We start from the raw sequence: 20,112 nt of genomic DNA, 5'->3' as shown, positions 1-20,112 counted from the left end.
GTGAACACGTGTGCATGCACATGTGTGTACCTGTGCGTGTACACACGTGCGCACACCTGCAGCACATATGGCCGCTCTGGCCTGTGCCCCCCGCCCCCGCCCCTTCCCACCTTCAGCCCAATTAGGATTTGGGTACAGGCAGGTTGGGTCAGTGGGTGCTGCTGCACCTTGGGATGCTGAGGGACCTGAATGGGGGTCCCGGGCTCCTCGTTAACGGGAAAAAAACAAGCGATTACAGGCAAAACCCCGGGGAGCAGAGAGAGGGAACGGGTGGAGTGGCGGCCACCCACAGCCTTGGGGATGGAGGTCCCCAAAGCCCCCCGGGACAGGGAGGGTGCTCACGGGACAAAGCCGGGTTGCCCCCGTGCAGGGGTGCCCTCTGTGACAGTCACCGAACGGAGGCGCTAGGACCCAGCGCAGCACCCAGGCAGGGGGCGAGGCCTCGGGGGCGGGGCCCGCGGGGGAGTGTGGAGCGGCCTCCTCGCTGGAGGGGTTGGGGTCAGGGGTTCGAGTCCGGGTGCTGCCGGCGGTGAGGAGGCCATGAAGCGGTGGGCTGTGTTGTTCGACCTTGGCGGCGTGGTCTTCGGGCCCGGCCTGCAGCACTTCCTGGGCTTCTGCGAGCGGGACTTTGCTCTGCCCAGGTATGGCCTGACCCGGCCCGGCCTAGCCCGTCGGCGCTTTTCCGCCCGCGCCTCGACGAGTCGCCGCTCGGCCCGAGACACGTAGAGACGAGGCGACAATACTGTGTGTGTGCGGCGCCCGGCCGCACGGGGTGTGCGCGACTGGGCAGCAGGAGCGCAGGACCGGGTGTGGGGTGCAGGGTGGGGTCCCCCTGTCCTGGGTGTGGGGTGCAGCTTGGGGTCCCTGTGTATATGTGGGGTGCAGGCTGGAGATGATCCTGTCCTGGTTGTAGGGTATAGGTCAGCAGTTAAAACTAACCCCCAGGTTGCCATAGGGGGTGTTTGCAGAAGCGCTAAGAAGAGCATCTAATACTTAATTAACCAAGATAATTAATTAAGTTCATCCCTTCCCCAGCGCTGAGACCTGACACAACTAAATGCACAAGCTGGAGCTGACAAAACCCAGACAATTGGATCCCCGAGCGGGTCCCAAACAGCCTCTCAAGTCCCACTGAGCCCTTTGCCCCATTTAATATGAGATATTTGGGAATTACTAATTGCGGAAGCTCCCAAACAGCAGCCAAACAGGTTCTGTCTGTACCGCCTGACATGCTGGAGTTTCCCGGCAGCGCCTGGCTGTTTAAAAGAAAAAAAATGGCAAGGAGTTAAAAAAAGAATAAAATATTAAATAGTCAAATGCTGGAGGACATGGAGCAGATGGAGCAATAAATTCCCAGATTATCAGGCCATCAAGCATATTTTTTGCTTCGTTTTATATTAAAAAGAAGATGACAGCAATCCTGCTGGAAAAGGTAAAGCCGTTTATTTTTAACCGAGCTGCGTTTTTATCGACTTTGTCCTAAGGCCCGTGGCTATAATCTTGTTTTATTGCTGCCCAAGAAGGCCTTTCGTGATCTTGTGATAGGGGAAAGTTATTTTCCCTGAGATGCAGCTTACAAAATAGCCTTACTCTTTGCATTATTTTATATTTTTGTTGTTCGTGTCGAAACTCCCTGCTCGTTTATCTGCGGGGCGAAGTAATTGAACTGCCAACGAGAAATAAATGGGCAGCGATCTCCCGGTCCGGTAATGGAGTGATGCTCCAGTCCCGGAGATGATGGAAGAGAGAGTGGGACTGATTTAGGCAGCTCCATATCCCCGACACAGAGCATCCCCATAGCACCCCCCCGGTATTGGGGTGACCCCCTGGTATTGGGGTACCCCCCAGCTGACCTCCCCTCCTTCTCCTTGCAGTAATTTCTTGCAAAAAGTGCTGTTTGCTGGCGGCTCTGACAGCCCTTACGCCAAAGCCATGAAGGGACAGATCACCCTGTCCCAGGTGAGCCCTCGGGTACCAACCGTGGAGCACTACGGATGCTCCGATGCGCCGGGGGAGCACAGGCTCCGCGATGGGCTTTGTTTTATGTTTTTGGGGGTTTATTGAATGATTTTGTGGGTGTTTTCCAGCTTTGTTCGGAGGTGGAAGAGGGCTGCCGGCAGCACGCCTCTGCATCAGGCATCACCCTGCCAGCCACCTTCTCCATCTCCCGCATCTTCGAGGAGATGGCAGCCAAGGGGACGATCAACACCCCCCTGCTGCAGGCGGCCAGGGTGCTGCGGAGGAACGGTGGGTGCCAGGGGGGGTTTGGGGTGTGGGGTGATGGAGTCGGGGTGCTGGTGCCCTCCTGAACAGCTGCCGTGGAGGTGCTGGTTGGTCCCACCATGGAGTCCCTGCTCAGTCATCATCCTCATCATCATCATCAGGAGGAGGTTGAGGTTGGATGTGGGGAACAATTTCTTCCCCAAAGGGCTGTGGGGCATTGGAACAGGCTGCCCAGGGCAGTGCTGGAGTCACCATCCCTGGAGGGCTGGACAGACAGACATGAGGTTCTCAGGGACATGGGGCAGGGACAGGGGTGAGTTAATGGTTGGATATGATGATCTTGAAGGGCTCTTCCAACCAAAATGATTCTGTGATTCTACCAAAGTGCTCTCTCAGCATCTCTAACTAAATATTCCGAGCCCTGCTGCCAAATCCATCAGACATGTAATCACCCCGCCAGCAATTAGCAGGATGCTGCAGCCCATCACCCCACACCATGATGGGTCCATCCTCAGCATCTCAGCATCCCTGAGCTCTGGCTCATGTCCTGAAGGTTCAGATTTGCTTTTCTAGAGGTACAAACTGGGCGTAAGCTCCTGCTGAGCATCCTGTTATCTCCTGTTGGGTCATCTTATTCTAGACAGAGCCTTGTAAAGGGGAAATTTTAGGCTGGGAAGGTCTGAGAGATGTGTCTTGGGGAGGAGAAGTGAAACCAAACGCTTTTGGGGGACTGGCGTGGGCAAACCAGCCCTTTCCTAGGGTTTAAAACCTGCGTCCTCACCAACAACTGGGTGGACGACAGCGCCGGGCGGCTCTTCACGGCCACGCTGATGAACACGCTGCACCGGCACTTCGACCTGGTGATCGAGTCCTGCCGCCTCGGCCTGCAGAAACCGGATCCCCAGATCTACACCTACGCCCTGGGCGCTCTGCAGGTGAAACCGCAGGAGGTACGGCCGTCACCCCCAAAAGAACAGTCACGGGTGGTCGCTGTGAGCGCCCGCATTGGGTGCTGAGCCCTGGCTGGTGCATTTCCAGGCCATCTTCCTGGATGACATTGGGGAGAACCTGCGGCCGGCTCGGGAAATGGGCATGGCCACCATCCTCGTCAGGGACACCGACACCGTCCTGAAGGAGCTGGAGCAGCTCTCGGGTGTCCAGGTACGTGGGGTGATCTGGGTCCCCCATCCCCTGCTCTCCTGGGGTCCATGGGGTGACGGGTGGGACGGACCCCTTGTGCAACGATGCTGCTCTGCAAGTGGTGCTTGTGTCCTGGCCTTTGGTTTGGTTTGTTTTCCCTCCGCTTTAATTATACAGTTGCTTCTTTCATGTCTAGCGATGTAGGGAAAGCGCCAGCATAAATCCTGCTGGTCTCTGTGCACGGAACGGCTGGGTGGGCGCAAGCAGAAACACACAAAGGTGTCGATGTGACCTGGTCATGCGTCACCAAGCCATTCTTTATCTCCTTCATTCCCCCTTCCCTGTGTTTTCCTGTCCTTCCTCGCCCTGGCCCACCAAGGCCCCTCATGCTCAATGGAACCACTTGGAGTTGGCATCTTGACTCGTGTTGTTGCCAAACTCAAATAATATCAGGCTTCCAGATTGATGAGGTTGACTGCAAAGATATTTGATGTTTTGGGGGGGCACAGATTGTTTAAAGACCTGTTTGGAAGCTAAAGGCCGGTTCTTTTACATGCCATTTTGTTTTGAGCCTTCACTCATGTTTTTTGGCTTCATTGTAAAGACTCTGATTATTTTTCGTATGGCTTCTGTGAGGAGCAGAGGTTGGACTCGATGATCCTTAGTGGGTCCCTTCCAGCCTGGGATATTCTGTGGTTCTGAGTCTTGCCGTGATGTGGTGCTGGCACAGGACTTGTGGGCAGCTTTGGGAACCAATGTGATGGGGACAGTGACCTCCTGCAAACGCTGCCTGTCCCCATAACCTCATCCCGTGGCCCTCAAATGTGTGGCTGTCCCATGGTGGGGACATCCCGCTGTGGCCACCGCTCACCCCGTGCTCCTCACCCGCAGCTTCTCGGCCAAGAAGAGCCGCTGCCGACCGCATGTGACCCGTCCAACGTCACCCACGGCTACGTGTCCATCCGGGTAGGGGGCTGCCTGGGTGACAAGGTGTCCCCAGGCTTGATGGGGGGTCAGGTGTCCTGGGGAGGGTGTTGAGCTCCATGCAAGGACGTGCCAGCCGAGGGGTGGCTTGTTGGGTCGTCCCTTGTCCTCTGGGGTGGGGGATGCTGAGGTTGTCCCATCACTCAGCGGCCAAACTGGTAGGGGTGGTGAGTGGTGGGTTGGGGGTGACAGCCAGGGCTGGTGAGGGGTCTCTGTCCCTTCCAGCCCGGCGTCCAGCTGCACTTTATGGAGATGGGACACGGCCCTGTCATCTGCCTGTGCCACGGCTTCCCCGAGACATGGCTCTCCTGGCGCTACCAGGTGATGGAGGCAACAAGGAGATGGACGGACGGATGCACGGACAGATGGACGGACGAATGCACGGACAGACGGATGGACGGACGGATGGACGGACGGATGGATGGACGGATGGATGGATGGATGGGCAGATGGATGGATGGGGGTGGGATGCTGGGGTGGAGGGGGTGCATGGCCACCACTCTGGGGGATCCTGGGGCTGTCCCACCACTCTGTTTTCAGCTTTGAGTGACACAGGGGATAACCCAGTAGAGTTCCTCACCCTCCAGTGTCACCAGCTGCCCTGGGGACATCTCTGGGTGTGCTGGGTGGGCAGGGGAGCTTCGGGTGGCTCCATGCCCCCCAGAAGCTGATGGTTTCCCCCCAGATCCCTGCGCTGGCCGATGCCGGATTCAGGGTGATCGCTCTGGAGATGAAGGGCTATGGGGAATCCACGGCCCCGCCGGGTGAGCTGGCTTTACTGGGCTGTACTGGGATGGGGCGGGAGCTGCCGGTCCTGAGGTCCAGCCCAGAAGAAGATGGGTGGAGGAGTCTTCTCCTGGGGGGATGGGAGCTGTTCTGCTCCTGCCGCGGCTCCGGTGGATGCAGAACACATCCATAGAAATGAGGGGATGCTAAAATCATGGCAATTGTGTCTTTTGTGCAGATATACAAGAATATTCGCAGGAGCAGATCTGCAAGGTGAGGAGCTGGGGGGCGGGACGGGGGCGGTGGGCTGGTGGGACACATCCTGGCCAGGACCTGAGCCTTTCTCTCCTCCTGTCCCCAGGACCTGGTGGTTTTCCTGGACAAACTGGTGAGGAGCTTCCTGCCACGGGTCCCTGTTTCTCGGCAAGGTTTGGGCACTTGTCCCTCTGGTTGTCCTTCACCTTTTCCTTCCCATGAAGACACAGCTGAGCTGCCCGGTGACTCTGTCCCATGCTGAGGTCCCTGGTGACTTTGCCCCAAACCCCTTGGGGCAGCACCGAGCCCCATCCTTGTGTTCCCTGTGGGTGTGATTTGAAGGATGGGGACGTTCACCCAACCCATTGTGGTGGGGACAGCCCATCCTTGGGAGGGTCCCCAGCTCCACGTCACCTCCTCCTGGGTGTTGTGTCCTTGCTGAGGACGGGGACATGAGCTGGTGGCGCCTGGTTTGGGTTTTGCTAAGTGTGTGGGGAAGGATACTCGGTCGCAGCCCCCGTCCCCCATTAAAACCCAATCGTAGCAGCTCCTGAGTGACTGGGGTGGCCGGGGGACCTGCTCTGCCCCTCAGCACGGCTTGAACCCCATGTCATCTCGGCGTCCCATCCCCTTGGGAGCTCTGTGTTTAATTCCCATCCCAGCGAGAGGATGGGGTTGATGGGCTTGATTCCTGCGCCTTTTCAAAGAGATGGAGTGGAGGGGGAGGAAAGCAGTGCTCACAAATGCCAGCACCCCCAGGGCTTTTCCCTTGCGAAACAGCTTCCGAGGGGGCGAGTCCTTCAAAAAATGCTAAAAAGAAAAGAATAACTCGAGAAACAATGGAGAGGAAACAAAATGAGCCCTGGAGGGCTTTGCAAGGGCTCCTTGTGCGCTGGTGTCCGGATGCAGGAGATGCCGAGTGGTCCAGGGGCCGGCGGGTTGATGGGGGGATGGACCCGTCAGCCCCACATGGGAGGCGGGAGCTCCCACCTTGTGATGCATCTCCATTCATCACTTGTAGGTCACTCTGGGTCACTTGTGGGTCAATCTCAGTCACTTGTAGGTCACTCTCAGCCACTTGGGACCCCCCAAACCCTCCACCCCTCTTTGTGGGGGTCCCAGCCCCCTGTTGTCACGCCGTCGCACGGCAGCGAGCAGGATTCGCCAACCCCAGCCGACGCCGCCGGGGGGGAATTTTAATTACACTTCTAAATATCAGCTAATTATGAACCGGCTGCTACATCGTCAGCAGCGCGGGGTTTAATTGGATTTATTTGTAAGTACCCAGAGGGGTCAGGAAGAAGGAATGGGGGGGAGAACTGCAGGATCTGCACTAGGGATGCTGTGAGCCCGTCTCAGCGATTGGGGATTTATTTGGCTGTGACAATAGCGAGATGTTCCCCGTGCTGTCACCTCAGGGTGACCAGCAGCCTCCAGACATGTTTTCAGTGGATAAATCAAACGCTTTTCCTGCTGGAGAGCGCAGGAAATGTTTCATTAAATGGGAGCGAATTGCTCAGGGGGATCCAGGTAACGCTTTTTCCTCGGGGGCAGGGAGGAAAATGCAAAAAAGTAGCAAAAAAAGGGGAAAAAAAGGACAATATTGGTGTTTTGTGATGTCTTTGGTGCGCGTGGGGCGCTGCCGTGGGGGCGCAGCGCTGACACCCCCTCCCCGCAGGGCATCCCGCAGGCCGTGCTGCTGGGTCACGACTGGGGCGGCATGGTGGTGTGGAACATGGCTCTGTTCTACCCCGAGAGGGTCAGGTGGGTGCTGGGGTCCCCCCCGGGGTTCGGGACACCCCAAATCCTGTCCTGTCCGCACGGCAAAGCCCCGGCTGGCGCGGGGGGGCCCCGATGCTGAGTCCTTGTGTGGTGCGGCAGAGCCGTGGCCTCGCTCAACACGCCGTACCGCCCCGCCGACCCCACCAGCGACATCGTGGAGAAGATGAAGGCCGTCCCCACCTTGGAATACCAGTTCTACTTCCAGGAGCCGGTGAGTCCACAACCCCAATTTTTATCCCCCACCACTTTTTTGGGGCTTAAACCCCCCACTATGGGGTATGGGGACCCCCCGGGCACCGCCTGGTGTCACACCATTGGGGATCTCCGTGTCACCACAGCTGGGTTGGGGTCCCTCTGCCAGACTTGTCCCCAAGCTGAGCTCTGCAAAACCCCATCCCCAGCGCCCCCCTGAGCCCCAGCGGGTGGAGGATCCACCCTGGGGGGAAACTGGAGCCCCCAGGGGTTTGGGGTCCCTGAGGAGGGTCAGTGTCACCCCCGGTGCTTCCTGGCCCCCCCATGCAGGGTATTGCAGAAGCGGAGCTGGAGAAGGACATTGGCCGGACACTGAAGGTGCTGATCCGCTCACAACGCCAGGAGGTAGGTTTGGAGCTCTGGGTGGGCCTGGGGGGCTCCACAGCCTGATATTCCTCTCCAAGCCCTCCAAAAGGGGCTCAGGGGTGGCCTTGCAGTGACCCTAAGGGATTCCCCACCCTGTGTTTGCTGTCCTATGAAAGTCTGCATTGTCAGCCATCAGTAGGGACCAGAGTGAACGCATCCTTCTAAGCAGCGCAGGTCCCGCATATTTTTAAGATTCAAAGCTGACCCTGAGGAGGGACTAAGAAGAGCTCTAGGAAGCCATGGTGCCTGGGGAGAGACAGCCCGGCCTGGGGAACATGTCTGGGCCAGGAGCTCTCCCCGGCACTCACGGTGCCAGCGCTGCGGCCTTAACCCCTGCGGATAAATGTTCTTCTCTCGCTGCAGGGCACAAACCTTGCCAGTTTAAAATAACAGAGAGCGCACAGGAGGCCGTGCCTTGCCGGCGGCATCCTCTGCCCGCACCGCCGGCTGCTCCTGGCTCTGCAGCGGGCAGGTCCTGCATCCCTCAGGATGCTCTGTGCCTGCTCCCAGCTCTGCATCCTGGGGCTGTGTGATTGGTTTCCTGCACCCCTCAGGATGTGGCGATGCTCCATGCCTGTTCCCAGCTCTGCATCCTGGGGCTGTGTGATTGGTTTCCTGCATCTCTCGGGATGCAGGGATGCTCTGTGCCTGCTCCTGACTCTGTGTCCCACGGCTGCAGGATTGATTCCTGCATCTATAGGGATGCACTGATGCCCCATGCCTGGAGCTACACAGTTGGTTCCTGCATCCTTTGGGATGCACCGATGCTCTGTGTCTGTTGGCTCCACAGTCCAGGGCTACACAGTCAGTTCCTGCATCTTTTGGGATGCAGTGATGCTCTGTGTCTGCTCCCAGCTCTGCACCCTGGGGCTGCACAGTTGGTTCCTGCATTATTTGGGATGCAGCGATGCTCTGTGGCTGCTTCCAGCTCTGTGTACCAGGGCTGCATGACTGATTCCTGCATCCCTTGCGATTCAGCGATGCTCCGTGCCTGCTTCCAGCTTTGTGTCCCACAGCTGTGTGATTCATTCCTGCATCTTTAGGGATGCAGCGATGCTCTGTGCCTCTTCTCAGCTCCACAGCCCAGGGCTGCACAGTCAGTTCCTGCATCTTTAGGGATGCAGTGATGCTCCATGTCCACTCCCAGCTCCGCACCTTGGGGCTGCACACTTGGTTCCTGCATCCCTTGTGATACAGTGATGCTCCGTGCCTGCTCCCAGCTCTGTGTCCCACAGCTGTGTGATCGGTTCCTGCATCTTTAGGGACGCAGCGATGCTCTGTGCCTTCTCCCAGTGGGGGATGGAGCCCCAAGTCTGCCTGGCAGCTCCAGGGATCCCCCCAACAGTGGGTTTCCCCCGTGGGGATGGGTTTCCCCCCCGGAATGGTGTCCATCTTGCCTCCCATCACTCACCTCTCTCCGCAGGACCGGTTGTCCTCTAAGATCAAATTCCACGAGGTCTGGAAGCGAGGTGAGGGGGACACAGAGCTCGCTGTGGGGTGGGGGGACGAGGCGGGGACATGGCAGCAGTTCTGGGTCTCTTGTTGCAGGGGGGTTGCTGGCGGGCTTCCCAGAAGACCCCCCCGCCAGCCCCATCCTGTGCGGCCCCGAGCTGCAATATTACATCCAGCGCTTCCAGAAATCCGGCTTCAGGTAGGGGCAGGAGCCTGGGGGGTGGTGGTGTCCCCCTCTGCAGAAGGGGGACCCCCGAACCCACCTTGGCCTTGCTTGATGACCCCGAGAAGGCGCACGGCTGCTGGGTGGAGGCTGTTGTCAGTCCCATGGGATTGTCCCCACGGTGGTGACAGGAGCCGGGTCCCAGCATCTCCAGCTCATTCCCTTCTCTCCCAGAGGCCCCTTGAACTGGTACCGCAACATACGACCCAACTGGCACTGGGCGCTCTCTGCCAGGGACAGGAAGGTGGGGACCCATCCTGTCCCATGGGGACGATTTACAGACCCGGCACCTTCCCCACACCTTGTCACCTGTGTCCCCTTGTAGATCACAATGCCAGCGCTGATGGTCACGGCTGGGAAGGACATGGTGCTGCACCCCAAAATGAGCGAGGGCATGGAGCAGTGGGTGAGTCACCCTGGTCCTGAGACCCTTCTGTGAGACCCCACAGTTGGATTTGACCCAGAATGTGAGGGGTGGAAGGGACCCATCCAAAGCACCCTGCCTTGGGTTAAGCCCTGCCTGGAGATGTGATGGGGCTGGGTGTTTTGGGGACAGTGTCTCAGGGTGGATGGCTGAGGTTGGACGGAGGTCCCAACCCAGTCCCAGTCAGCCCCTCATGATGGGGCCATATGGGGACACCGGGACATGAAGCCACAAGGTACATTTGAGTGCTGAGAGGAGACCAGAGCAGAAGAGATGGAATCCCAGAATGACGGGATGTCAGGGGTTAGAAAGGCCCTGGAAAGCTCATCCAGTGCAATTTCCCCTGGAGCAGGAACACCCAGATGAGGTTACACAGGAAGGTGTCCAGGCGGGTTGGAATGTCTGCACAGAAGGAGACTCCACAACCTCCCTGGGCAGCCTGGGCCAGGCTCTGCCACCCTCACCCCCAACAAGTTGCTTCTCCTCTTTCACTGGAACCTCCTGTGTTCCAGTTTGCACCCATTGCCCCTTGTCCTGTCACTGGTTGTCACCAGAAGAGCCTGGCTCCATCCTCCTGACACTGCCCCTTTCCATATTGATCCCCAGGAATGAGTCCCCCCTCAGTCTCCTCTTGTCCAGCTCCAGAGCCCCAGCTCCCTCAGCCTTTCCTCCCACGGGAGATGCTCCACTCCCTTCAGCATCTTGGTGGCTGCGCTGGACTCTCTCCAGCAGTTCCCTGTCCTGCTGGAACTGAGGGGCCACAACTGGACACAATATTCCAGATGCAGTCTGGGATTTGGGGACATCACTTGGGAAGGGGGGACATTTGCCTCCTCTGCTGCCTGCAGCGGTATGAGGGGGATTCCTTTTGCCGAATGGAGGAGCTGGGGATGCCGATGCAGCCCGGGGTGGGCTGTGCTGATCCCGGTTCTGCCCAATCTTGGCCCAAACCGTCCCCTCTCGTGTGTCCCCCCGCAGATCCCGCAGCTGCGCCGGGGGCACATCGAGGAGTGTGGGCACTGGACACAGATGGAGAGGTACCGTGCACGCCGTGGGGCCGCCAGGTCCGGGCTCCCCCTTCCCCGGGGAGCACCAAATCGCACCCCAGCTCCGTGTCACCCCCAGGCCGGTGGCGCTGAACAGGATCCTGCTGGAGTGGCTGGAGGGGCTCCCCCCGCCCTCCCCCATGCCCAAGATCTCCAAGCTGTGAGCGGGCAGAGCCTGTGCCTTCCCGCCCCCGGATGATGCTGCGTTTTAGTGTTCCATTTTACCTCTAGGGCTTGATTTTTGCCTTTGCTTGGTTTGGTGTTTGGATGGGTGGAAGGGCTCGGGGAGCCGGGACTGGGGTGGCACAGGGGACTCTGTTTCGTGCAGGGTCCCCATGAGCTCTCACGGAGGTCCTGGGAGATAATTTGGGGCTTGACCCATCCTTGGGGCTGCCCCATCACCCCGACCCCATCCCAGGGGCTCCCTTGGCTCAGGGGGTGGCTGGAGGGTCCCAGGTTGTGGCCGCGTGGTTGGTTTTGGTGTGGAGGTTTTAATGTATAATTAATGCTGCCTGAGAAATCACCTTTTGCCTTATCACGGTAAGAAATAAAGCACAAAGTGACCCAAGTGCCTCCGCTCTCCCCGCTGTCCATGGGGTGCAGGTTCCTGCAGCGTCTGGTCCCCATGGCCCATCCCCATGGTGTCAGGGCTCATCCCCAGCCTGCATCCGCCTCCCCCTGGCCCCAACAGACATTATAAACCAGGATGGCGTAGGGATTTGGGCAAACACGCTTGGTATTTCCCACCCCCCTGGCTAAATTCTCCCCGACCCACAACTATTTTCAGCCGGGGCGTTGCGGTTTGTCTGTCTGCGTCTCCCTTCCAGCGAGCCCACGGGAATGTTGTTGCATCCGGATTCGCTCTGGAAAAGGAGCTGCGTGGATTTGGAGGGACGGGAGGGGGACAAAACCACCCCCTGGGTGGGCGGTGATAGGTTTGAAGCCGCTGCCCCCAGCCCGGCATTATCCACAACCCCTCTGCTCCCCTGGTTTGCTGCTGGGGGCAGCGCTGGGAGTGGGTTTGGGGGCTGATTTGGGGTTTGCCCATGAAATGGAAGATCCCAGAGCATCATCCTCAGGCAGCCGGGACCGTGGCCAAGCGCCCGCCCTGCAGCCCTGCCCATAAATCTAGGCAAGTGCTGCCAAAACAGCCTCTGCTGTGGCGCTGGCATCGGCGTTTGGGGCTTTTGTAGGTGTTTGCGGGCTCCTGCCAGCCCCCCCCGCACCCCAACCCCTGGCATTGTCTCCTCCTTCTCTACAGACATTCCAACCCGCCTGGACACCTTCCTGTGTAACCTCATCTGGGTGTTCCTGCTCCATGGGGGGATTGCACTGGATGAGCTTTCCAGGGCCCTTCCAATCCCTGACATTCTGGGATTCTGTGATTGCTCCTGCTCCAGCAGCCCCTTCCCCCAGTTCCATCCTCATAAGCCCCAGACCCCAATCCTGCAGCCCAGAGCAGCTTCTCCAGCTCCCACCCCCCCCCAGCTGTGAGTGTCCTGGGCCCCACAGGGGTGTGTGGTTTTGGTGCACCCTGCACAGGGATCCCTTGACCCTGGGGTGCACAGGTGCGCCGGTGCATAGAATCACAGGATCATTTTGGTTGAGAAGACCCTCAGGATCATCGAGTCCATCCATAACCCAGCCCTGGCACTGCCCCATGTCCTGAGAACCTCATGTCCGTCTGTCCAGCCCTCCAGGGCTGGTGACTCCCGCACTGCCCTGGGCAGCCTGTTCCAATGCCCCACAGCCCTTTGGGGAAGAAATTGTTCCCAGATCCAACCTCAACCTCCCCTGACGCAACTTGAGGCCGTTTCCTCTGCTCCTGGCGCTTGTTCCTGGGGAGCAGAGCCCGACCCCCCTGGCTCCAAGCTCCTTTCAGGCAGTTCAGAGATCAGAAGGTCTCCCCTCAGCTCCTGTTCTCCAGCTGATCCCCCAGGTCCCTCAGCCGCTCCCATCACACTCGTGTCCCTGGGGTGCTCATGTGCTCGGTCCCCTGGGCGCATCCTCCATCCCACATGAGGACATGTGCACAAGCTCCGGTACCCGCACAGGCAAGTGGGATGCAGCGAGCCCAGGGTGCCCAGTGGGGATGGAGACACCCCCACAGCACCCACAGCATGATGGATGGAGCCCGAAATGAAGAAATAAACCTGGCTGCACATGGAGCTCCTCCGGGCTGTTGCTTTTTGCAGCTGGAAGCCACTCGTGGTGGTTTTGGTGAAGGGAGAGGGACCATGATCCTCGGGATGCTGCAAGAGCTGGGAGCTCGTCCCAGCAACAATGCTGTTGTCTCCAGCTGCGCGCTGCACCGCGGCTCCATCCTGCTCCTCTCCCAGCTCTTCGGTTTGCAAAGAAAGAAGACAATGTCTGGAAAAGCTCAGGGTGGTTTTCAAACCAGAGGCTTGGAAGAAGGCTCGACACGAGAGGCAGCTCCTGGAGCTCCCCGGGCAGCCCACCAAAGCTGGGTTTAATTTTTAAGACAAGCTTGCAATTCCCGCTCTACAAATACCAACGCTCACCATGGAGAACAACAGAAAAACTGGATGTTGAGGAAACATCACGTTGTGTCCCCAGGGGAGCGGCGGCTCAGCCGCTCCGATCGGGTGACAGTGGCAGCACCCAACGCATCTGGGACCCGGCGCTGGGGACGTGGTTTGCAAGGCTGCCTGCAGGCTGTTTGCAGGAATTACAGCCTTATTTCTCATTATTTGTCCTACACTGTTTTTTTTAGGGCTTGAGCAAGCTGCCAGCAGGGGACAGTGACAGAGGTGGCTGTTCTGGCTCTGCTGCGGAGGAGAAGCTGGTGGCAGTGGTGCTGTAGTCAGGGGACAAGTGGATCTGGGGGGGGACAGGCATCCCCAGCTTTTTCCCCTGTCGCTCTGAGCCCAATGGGGCCTCTGTGATGAGTCTCCATTGGGAAATGTCTGCAGGATGTTGTGCGCGGGGTGCAGGGCGCGGACACGGGCTGCGGTGCAAGGTGCACACACGGGGTGCAGGGTGCACACACGGGGTGCGGGTGTCAGGGTGCAGGTGTCAGGGTGCAGGCTGCACAGACGGGTGCAAGGTGCAGGCTGCATACATACGGTGCAAGGTGTGCACAGAGTGCAGGGTGCATGCCCAGGGTGCAGACGCTGGGTTGCATGGTGCACGCATGGGGTGTAGGATGCACACATTGGATGCAGGGTGCACACATTGGGTGCAGGGTGCACAAGCAGAGTGCAGGGTGCTGGCTGCACATACAGAGTGCACAGTGTGGGTAATGGGGTGCAGGATGCACACACAGGGTGCAGGGTGCACGCATTGGGTGCAGGGTGAAGAAACGGAGTGCAGGGTGGTGGCTGCAAACATGGGGTGCACGATGTGGGTAATGGGGTGCAGGATGCACACACAGGGTGCAGGGTGCACACATTGGATGCAGAGTGAACACATTGGGTGCAGGGTGCTGGCTGCAAACATGGGGTGCACAGTGTGGGTAATGGGGTGCAGGGTGCACGCATTGGGTGCAGGGTGCAGAAACGGAGTGCAGGGTGCTGGCTGCAAACACGGGGTGCACGATGTGGGTAATGGGGTGCAGGATGCACACACAGGGTGCAGGGTGCACGCATTGGGTGCAGGGTGCAGAAACGGAGTGCAGGGTACTGGCTGCAAACACGGGGTGCATGCTGTGGGTAATGGGGTGCAGGATGCACACACAGAGTGCAGGGTGCACAAATGGAGTGCAGGCTGCATGCATGGCATGCACAGTGTAGGTAATGGGGTGCAATATGCACTCATGGGGTGCACAGATGGGGTGCAGGGTGCAAGTATGGGGTGCACAGTGCAGGTACTGGGGTGCAGTGTGCACACATGGGGTGCAGGCACTGGGATGCAGGGTGCACAGATGGGGTGCAGGATGGATATAAAGGGTGCACAGTGTGGGCACAGGGTGCAGGGTGTGGGCACTGGGGTGCATACGTACAGTGCAAAGTGCACACACAGGGTGCACACCGAGCATGCAGGGTGCACACACAAGGTGCAGGATACAGGGCCAGGGCATGTGGGTGCAGGCTGGATACCTGCAGTGCAAGGTGCACACACAGAGCGCAGGGTGCATGGTGCAGGTACTGGGGTGCAGGGTGCAGATATGAGGTGCACATTGCAGGTACTGGGGTGCAGGGTGCATACACAAGGTGCAGGCACTTGGGTGCACACATGGGGTGCACACACAGGGTGCAGGTTGCACTCATGGGGTGCATGGTGCAGACACCAGTGTGCACACACAGGGTGCAGGCACCAGGGTGCACGCACAGGATGCAGGGTGCACACATGGGGTGCACACACAGGGTGCAGGCACTGGGGTGCACACACAGGGTGCAGGGTGCACACATGCGGTGCAGACACGGGGTGCATGGTGCACACATGGGGTGCACACAGAGGGTGCAGACACTGGGGTGCACACACGGGGTGCAGGGTGCACACATGCGGTGCACAAATGGGGTGCAGAGTGCACACACGGGGTGCATGGTGCAGACACCAGTGTGCACACACAGGGCGCACACATGGGGTGCACACACACAGGGTGCAGGGTGCACACACAGGGTGCACACGCGGGGTGCATGGTGCAGACACCAGTGTGCACACACAGGGCGCACACATGGGGTGCACACACGGGGTGCAGGCACTGGGGTGCACACACGGGGTGCAGGTTGCACACATGGGGTGCACACACGGGGTGCAGGGTGCACACACAGGGTGCACACACGAGGTGCGAGGTGCACACATGGGGTGCAGGCACTGGGGTGCACACACGAGGTGCAGGGCGCACACATGGGGTGCATACATGGGGTGCAGAGTGCACACATGGGGTGCAGGGTGCACACACGAGGTGCATACACGGGGTGCATGGTGCAGACACCAGTGTGCACACACAAGGTGCACACGTGGGGTGCACACATGGGGTGCAGGGTGCACACATGGGGTGCACACACGGGGTGCACACACGGGGTGCAGGCACTGGGGTGCACACGCAGGGTGCACACACGGGGTGCAGGCACTGGGGTGCACACACGAGGTGCAGGGTGCACACACGGGGTGCACACATGGGGTGCAGGGTGCACACACGAGGTGCATACACGGGGTGCATGGTGCAGACACCAGTGTGCACACACAGGGTGCACACATGGGGTGCACACATGGGGTGCAGGGTGCACACATGGGGTGCACACATGGGGTGCACACATGGGGTGCAGGCAGAGCCTGGCAGGGCCACGCCGGGGGCTGAGGAGGGTGCAGAGCCCCAAAGCCAGGGCTGAGCTCTGGGCAGGGTCTGTCGGGGCAACGCTGCCCCACGCACGCAGCGGGTGGGCTGGAAAACCCACGGCTGCGGCTGCTCCTGAGAAACCTGCTGTGGGACAAAAATATAAGAATACACATGTAAAATCCAGCTGCTCTGGGGCACGGGCTCAGGGCTGCTGCAGGAAGGAGATGGGCCTAATCCTAGTCCTAATCCTAATCCTGATCCTAATCCTAGTTCTGCACTTCCAGGACTTTACCCCATACCAGTCTCTGGCTCTGGCAGCCATGGGCAGGGTTCCCTTTGCCCCTGGGTTTGGTGCTGGGGGGCAGGACTGCACCCCGCCGCGGTCCCTCGCACCCATCGGGCTTCATGGCACCCGGTTAAATTTCAAGCCACCCCTGGACTCTGGGACAGCAACGGCTTTTCCCTGGGGATGCTCGGTTAATATTTCACCCCAAAGGGCCTGAAAACCCCCGTTTGCTGCATGCCGAGGGCGAAGGTCCCTCTGGGTCCGACACGTCTTTATGCGGCTCAAACCTCAGCGTCAGCACCCCCAAACCTCCCTGGCACGAGGGTGTCACGATGTGACCGGCTCTGCTTGTCCCCTGGACCAAAACCCCTGGAAATGTGCTGTTTTCTTCTGCTTTTAATCGGCGTCTCCCTCCAAGCACCCATGGGTGCTGCGGGAGGGATGCTGAGCTGCAGGGGGACGCGGTGGGACTGCGGCTGTGCCTGGTGGGGACAATGAAGGGACAACATGTCCCTGCTCCCATCCAGGGCCAGCTCTGGTCCTGTCCTCATCTCCTCCAGCCGTTCTTCTCTGGCCCCATTGCAGAAAGGAAGCAATTAACTCATAAAAGAGGAAAGAAATAAAGCCCTTGGAGATTGAGATGTAAAGAATAAAAGCCGCACATAATTAAATTTCGGCTGTTTTATTTTTAAACGCAGAAGAAAGAAGGCAAAAAGCCAAACGCCACCTGATTTCTGCCTGGCCCGGGCACTGAAGGAGCTCCAGCAAAGCAGCCCTGCCTCAGTTTCCCCGCTCCGGTAGGGGAGGCAGGAGCTTTGGGAGCCCCCCAAGTGCAGGCAGCTCTGGGGAGGAGCCCGATGGGTGGGGGACAGGGGGAAGCTCCAGTCACAAGCCAAATTTGGGGGTAAATCCCATCTCCGTGCTCCTGCAGGGGCTCAGAGGCAGCCCCACACACCCGCCCCTGCAGCACAGCAGCAGGGACGCTCCTCACAATTGGGAAGTGCAATGCAATTTGGGAATTCATTCGCATTGCTAATGCATTGCAACTTGGGAGTGCACTGCAGTTTGGGAGTGCATTGCAATTGGGAATGCATTGCAATTTGGGAATGCATTGCAATTTGGGAGTGCGTTGCAATTTGGGAATGCATTGCAATTGGGAAATCATTGCAAGTTGGGAGTGCATTGCAATTGATAACTCATTGCAGTTTGGCAATGCGCTGCAATTTTGGAGCTCTTATAATTTGGGAGTGCATTGCCATTAGTAACACATTGCAATTTGGGAGTGCACTGCAATTTGGGAATTCATTTGCATTGCTAATGCATTGCAGTTTGGGAGTACACCGGAATTTGGGAAATCACTGCAAGTTGGGAGTGCATTGCAATTGGTAACTCATTGCAATGTGGAAATACACTGCAAATTGGGAATGCACTGCAATTTTGGAGCTCATTGCAATTTGGGAGTGCGTTGCAATTGGAATAAACTGCAATTTTGGAGCTCGTCCAATTTGGGAGTGCATTGCAATTGGTAACGCATTGCAGTTGGGGAATACACTGCGATTTTGGAGCTCATTGCAATTTGGGAGTGCATTGCAATTGGAATATACTGCCATTTTGGAGCTCTTGCAATTTGGGAGTGCATTGCAATTAGTAACACATTGCAATTTGGGAATGTGCTGCAATTTGGGAAATCACTGTAAGTTGGGAGTGCATTGCAATGGGTAACTCATTGCAATGTGGAAATACACTGCAAATTGGGAATGCGCTGCAATTTTGGAGCTCTTGCAACGTGGGAGTGCATTGCAATTAGTAACACATTGCAATTTGGGAGTGCACTGCAATTTGGGAAATCACTGCAAGTTGGGAGTGCATTGCAAATTAGGAATGCACTGCAATTTTGGAACTCATTGCAATTTGGAAGTGAATTGCATTTGGTAAGGCATTGCAGTTTGGCAATGCACTGCAATTTTGGAGCTCTTGCAATGTGGGAGTGCATTGCAATTAGTAACACATTGCAATTGGGGAGTGCACTGCAATTTGGGGATCATTTGCATTGCTAATGCATTGCAATTTGGTAGTGCATGGCAATTTAGGAGTGCACTGCAATTTGGGAAATCACTGCAAGTTGGGAAATCACTGCAAGTTGGGAGTGCACTGCAATGGGTAACTCATTGCAACGTGGAAATACACTGCAAATTGGGAATAAACTGCAATTTTGGAGCTCTTGTAATTTGGGAGTGCATTGCAATTAGTAACACATTGCAATTTGGGGATGCATTTGCATTGCTAATGCATTGCAATGTGATAATACACTGCAACTTGGGAGTGTGTTGCAATTTGGGAATGCCTTGCAATTTGGGAAATCACTGCAAGTTGGGAGGGCATTGCAATTAGTAGCTCATTGCAACGTGGAAATACACTGCAAATTGGGAATGCACTGCAATTTTGGAGCTCATTGCAATTTGGGAGTGCATTGCAGTTAGTAACACATTGCAATTTGGGAGTGCACTGCAATTTGGGAATTCATTTGCATTGCTAATGCATTGCAATTTGGGAGTGCACTGCAATTTGGGAGTGCATTGCAATTTGGAAATGCATTGCAATTTGGGAAATCACTGCAATTTGGGAGTGCATCGCAATTTTGGAAATCGCTGCAAGTTGGGAATGTATCACAATTGGTAATGCATGTCAGTGTGGGAATGGACCACAAATTGGGTATGCACTGCGATTTGGGAACTCATTGCAATTTGGGAACGTATCACAATTGGTAATGCATTGTAATGTGGGAATGCACCACAAATTGGGAATGCACTGCAATTTGGGAACTCACTGCAATTTAGCAGCGCATTGCAATCTGGGAATGCGTTTGCCATTTGTGTTCCAGATGTGCCAGCGAAGAAGCAGCTGCAAAGGCAGGATGCTGGCACAGGACACTGGCGCAGGACTCAGCACCAGCAGCTGTCCCAGCCCCCAGCCCCTTTTCAACTGCTTTGGAGACCCCTGGCCAGGCCAGGCCCCCAATAACCCTTTGTCACCCCGGCAGGGACCCTGTCCCACCCCAGCACCCCCTGCCATTGCGCTCCTGTGATTTACACCAGTTGACACCCGGTCTCCCAGTCCCCAGGGTGACTTTGTGGGGTTGAATCCTTCCCTGCTCTGGATTTTCCAGCGGCCAGGAGAGACTCTGCAGCATGCCAGGGCATTTCCCATCCCACCCAAACATTCAGAAACCAATTCACAAATAGCTTTGACACCTGGCAAAACACCACTTTTTAATTTAATTTAATTATCCCCTGCTGTTCTGCAGTCATTAGCCAAGCTGGGAAATCCCTCCTGGATCAAAACAAGGGTTGGGGGAGATGGTGGTGATGGGGCAGAGCTGCATCCCTCCTGCATCCCCCTCGCTGTTAATGAATAACCCGCGAAGGGTATTTTTGGGCAGGTTTTGATGACCTTTGCACAGCACTTGGACCCAGCGTGGAGGTATCTGACCCCAGTCTGGGGTCTCTCTGTGCTCCAAGGCGTGTCGGAGGATTATTCATTAATTTGCTGAGTTGCAGGCAGGAAAAAGAAAGAAAAGAATCACCGAATCTCTGCAGGGTTTGGGGATGGTCGGGAGGTCAAGGTGGATGTGAAGACCCAGGGAAAAAGCTGCTGCGAGGTCCTTCGCAGGCTGCGCAGCTCCTGCTCTGTAATTAAACAGCAATTTTGGGG

At 57.4% G+C, this 20,112-nt stretch overlaps 1 protein-coding gene across 3 annotated transcripts; it reads left to right on the top strand.

The window, feature by feature from the left end:
- The first annotated feature begins 432 nt into the window (after nucleotides 1-432).
- Nucleotides 433-11,441, top strand: EPHX2 (epoxide hydrolase 2). 3 transcript variants are annotated; one of them, XM_065055513.1, is made up of 19 exons: nucleotides 433-641; nucleotides 1,875-1,959; nucleotides 2,088-2,247; nucleotides 2,983-3,173; nucleotides 3,262-3,384; nucleotides 4,255-4,329; nucleotides 4,573-4,668; nucleotides 5,033-5,111; nucleotides 5,312-5,346; nucleotides 5,435-5,461; nucleotides 7,007-7,092; nucleotides 7,210-7,321; nucleotides 7,633-7,707; nucleotides 9,152-9,197; nucleotides 9,277-9,379; nucleotides 9,578-9,647; nucleotides 9,729-9,809; nucleotides 10,806-10,864; nucleotides 10,953-11,441. In XM_065055513.1, the coding sequence occupies exons 1-19, from the start codon at nucleotides 541-543 to the stop codon at nucleotides 11,035-11,037; spliced, it is 1,689 nt and encodes a 562-aa protein (XP_064911585.1). In that variant the 5' UTR covers nucleotides 433-540; the 3' UTR covers nucleotides 11,038-11,441. The 3 variants fall into 3 exon arrangements, with proteins under 3 accessions (XP_064911585.1, XP_064911587.1, XP_064911586.1); XM_065055514.1 differs by lacking the exon at nucleotides 433-641 and adding an exon at nucleotides 976-1,432; XM_065055515.1 differs by lacking the exon at nucleotides 1,875-1,959 and having other exon boundaries at nucleotides 508-641.
- The last annotated feature ends 8,671 nt before the right edge of the window (nucleotides 11,442-20,112 follow it).

The sequence above is a fragment of the Columba livia genome, chromosome 3 (genome assembly GCF_036013475.1).
Source record: "Columba livia isolate bColLiv1 breed racing homer chromosome 3, bColLiv1.pat.W.v2, whole genome shotgun sequence".
Classification (NCBI taxonomy): domain Eukaryota; kingdom Metazoa; phylum Chordata; class Aves; order Columbiformes; family Columbidae; genus Columba; species Columba livia.
This window is presented reverse-complemented; position numbering and strand designations above follow the sequence as displayed.

Coding starts and splice junctions, on each gene's coding strand:
- EPHX2 (XM_065055513.1), top strand. CDS start 541: ATGAAGCGGTGGGCTGTGTTGTTCGACCTTGGCGGCGTGGTCTTCGGG. Junction 4,669..5,032: donor GGCTCTCCTGGCGCTACCAG/GTGATGGAGGCA, acceptor GTTTCCCCCCAG/ATCCCTGCGCTGGCCGATGC. Junction 7,322..7,632: donor AGTTCTACTTCCAGGAGCCG/GTGAGTCCACAA, acceptor CCCCCCATGCAG/GGTATTGCAGAAGCGGAGCT.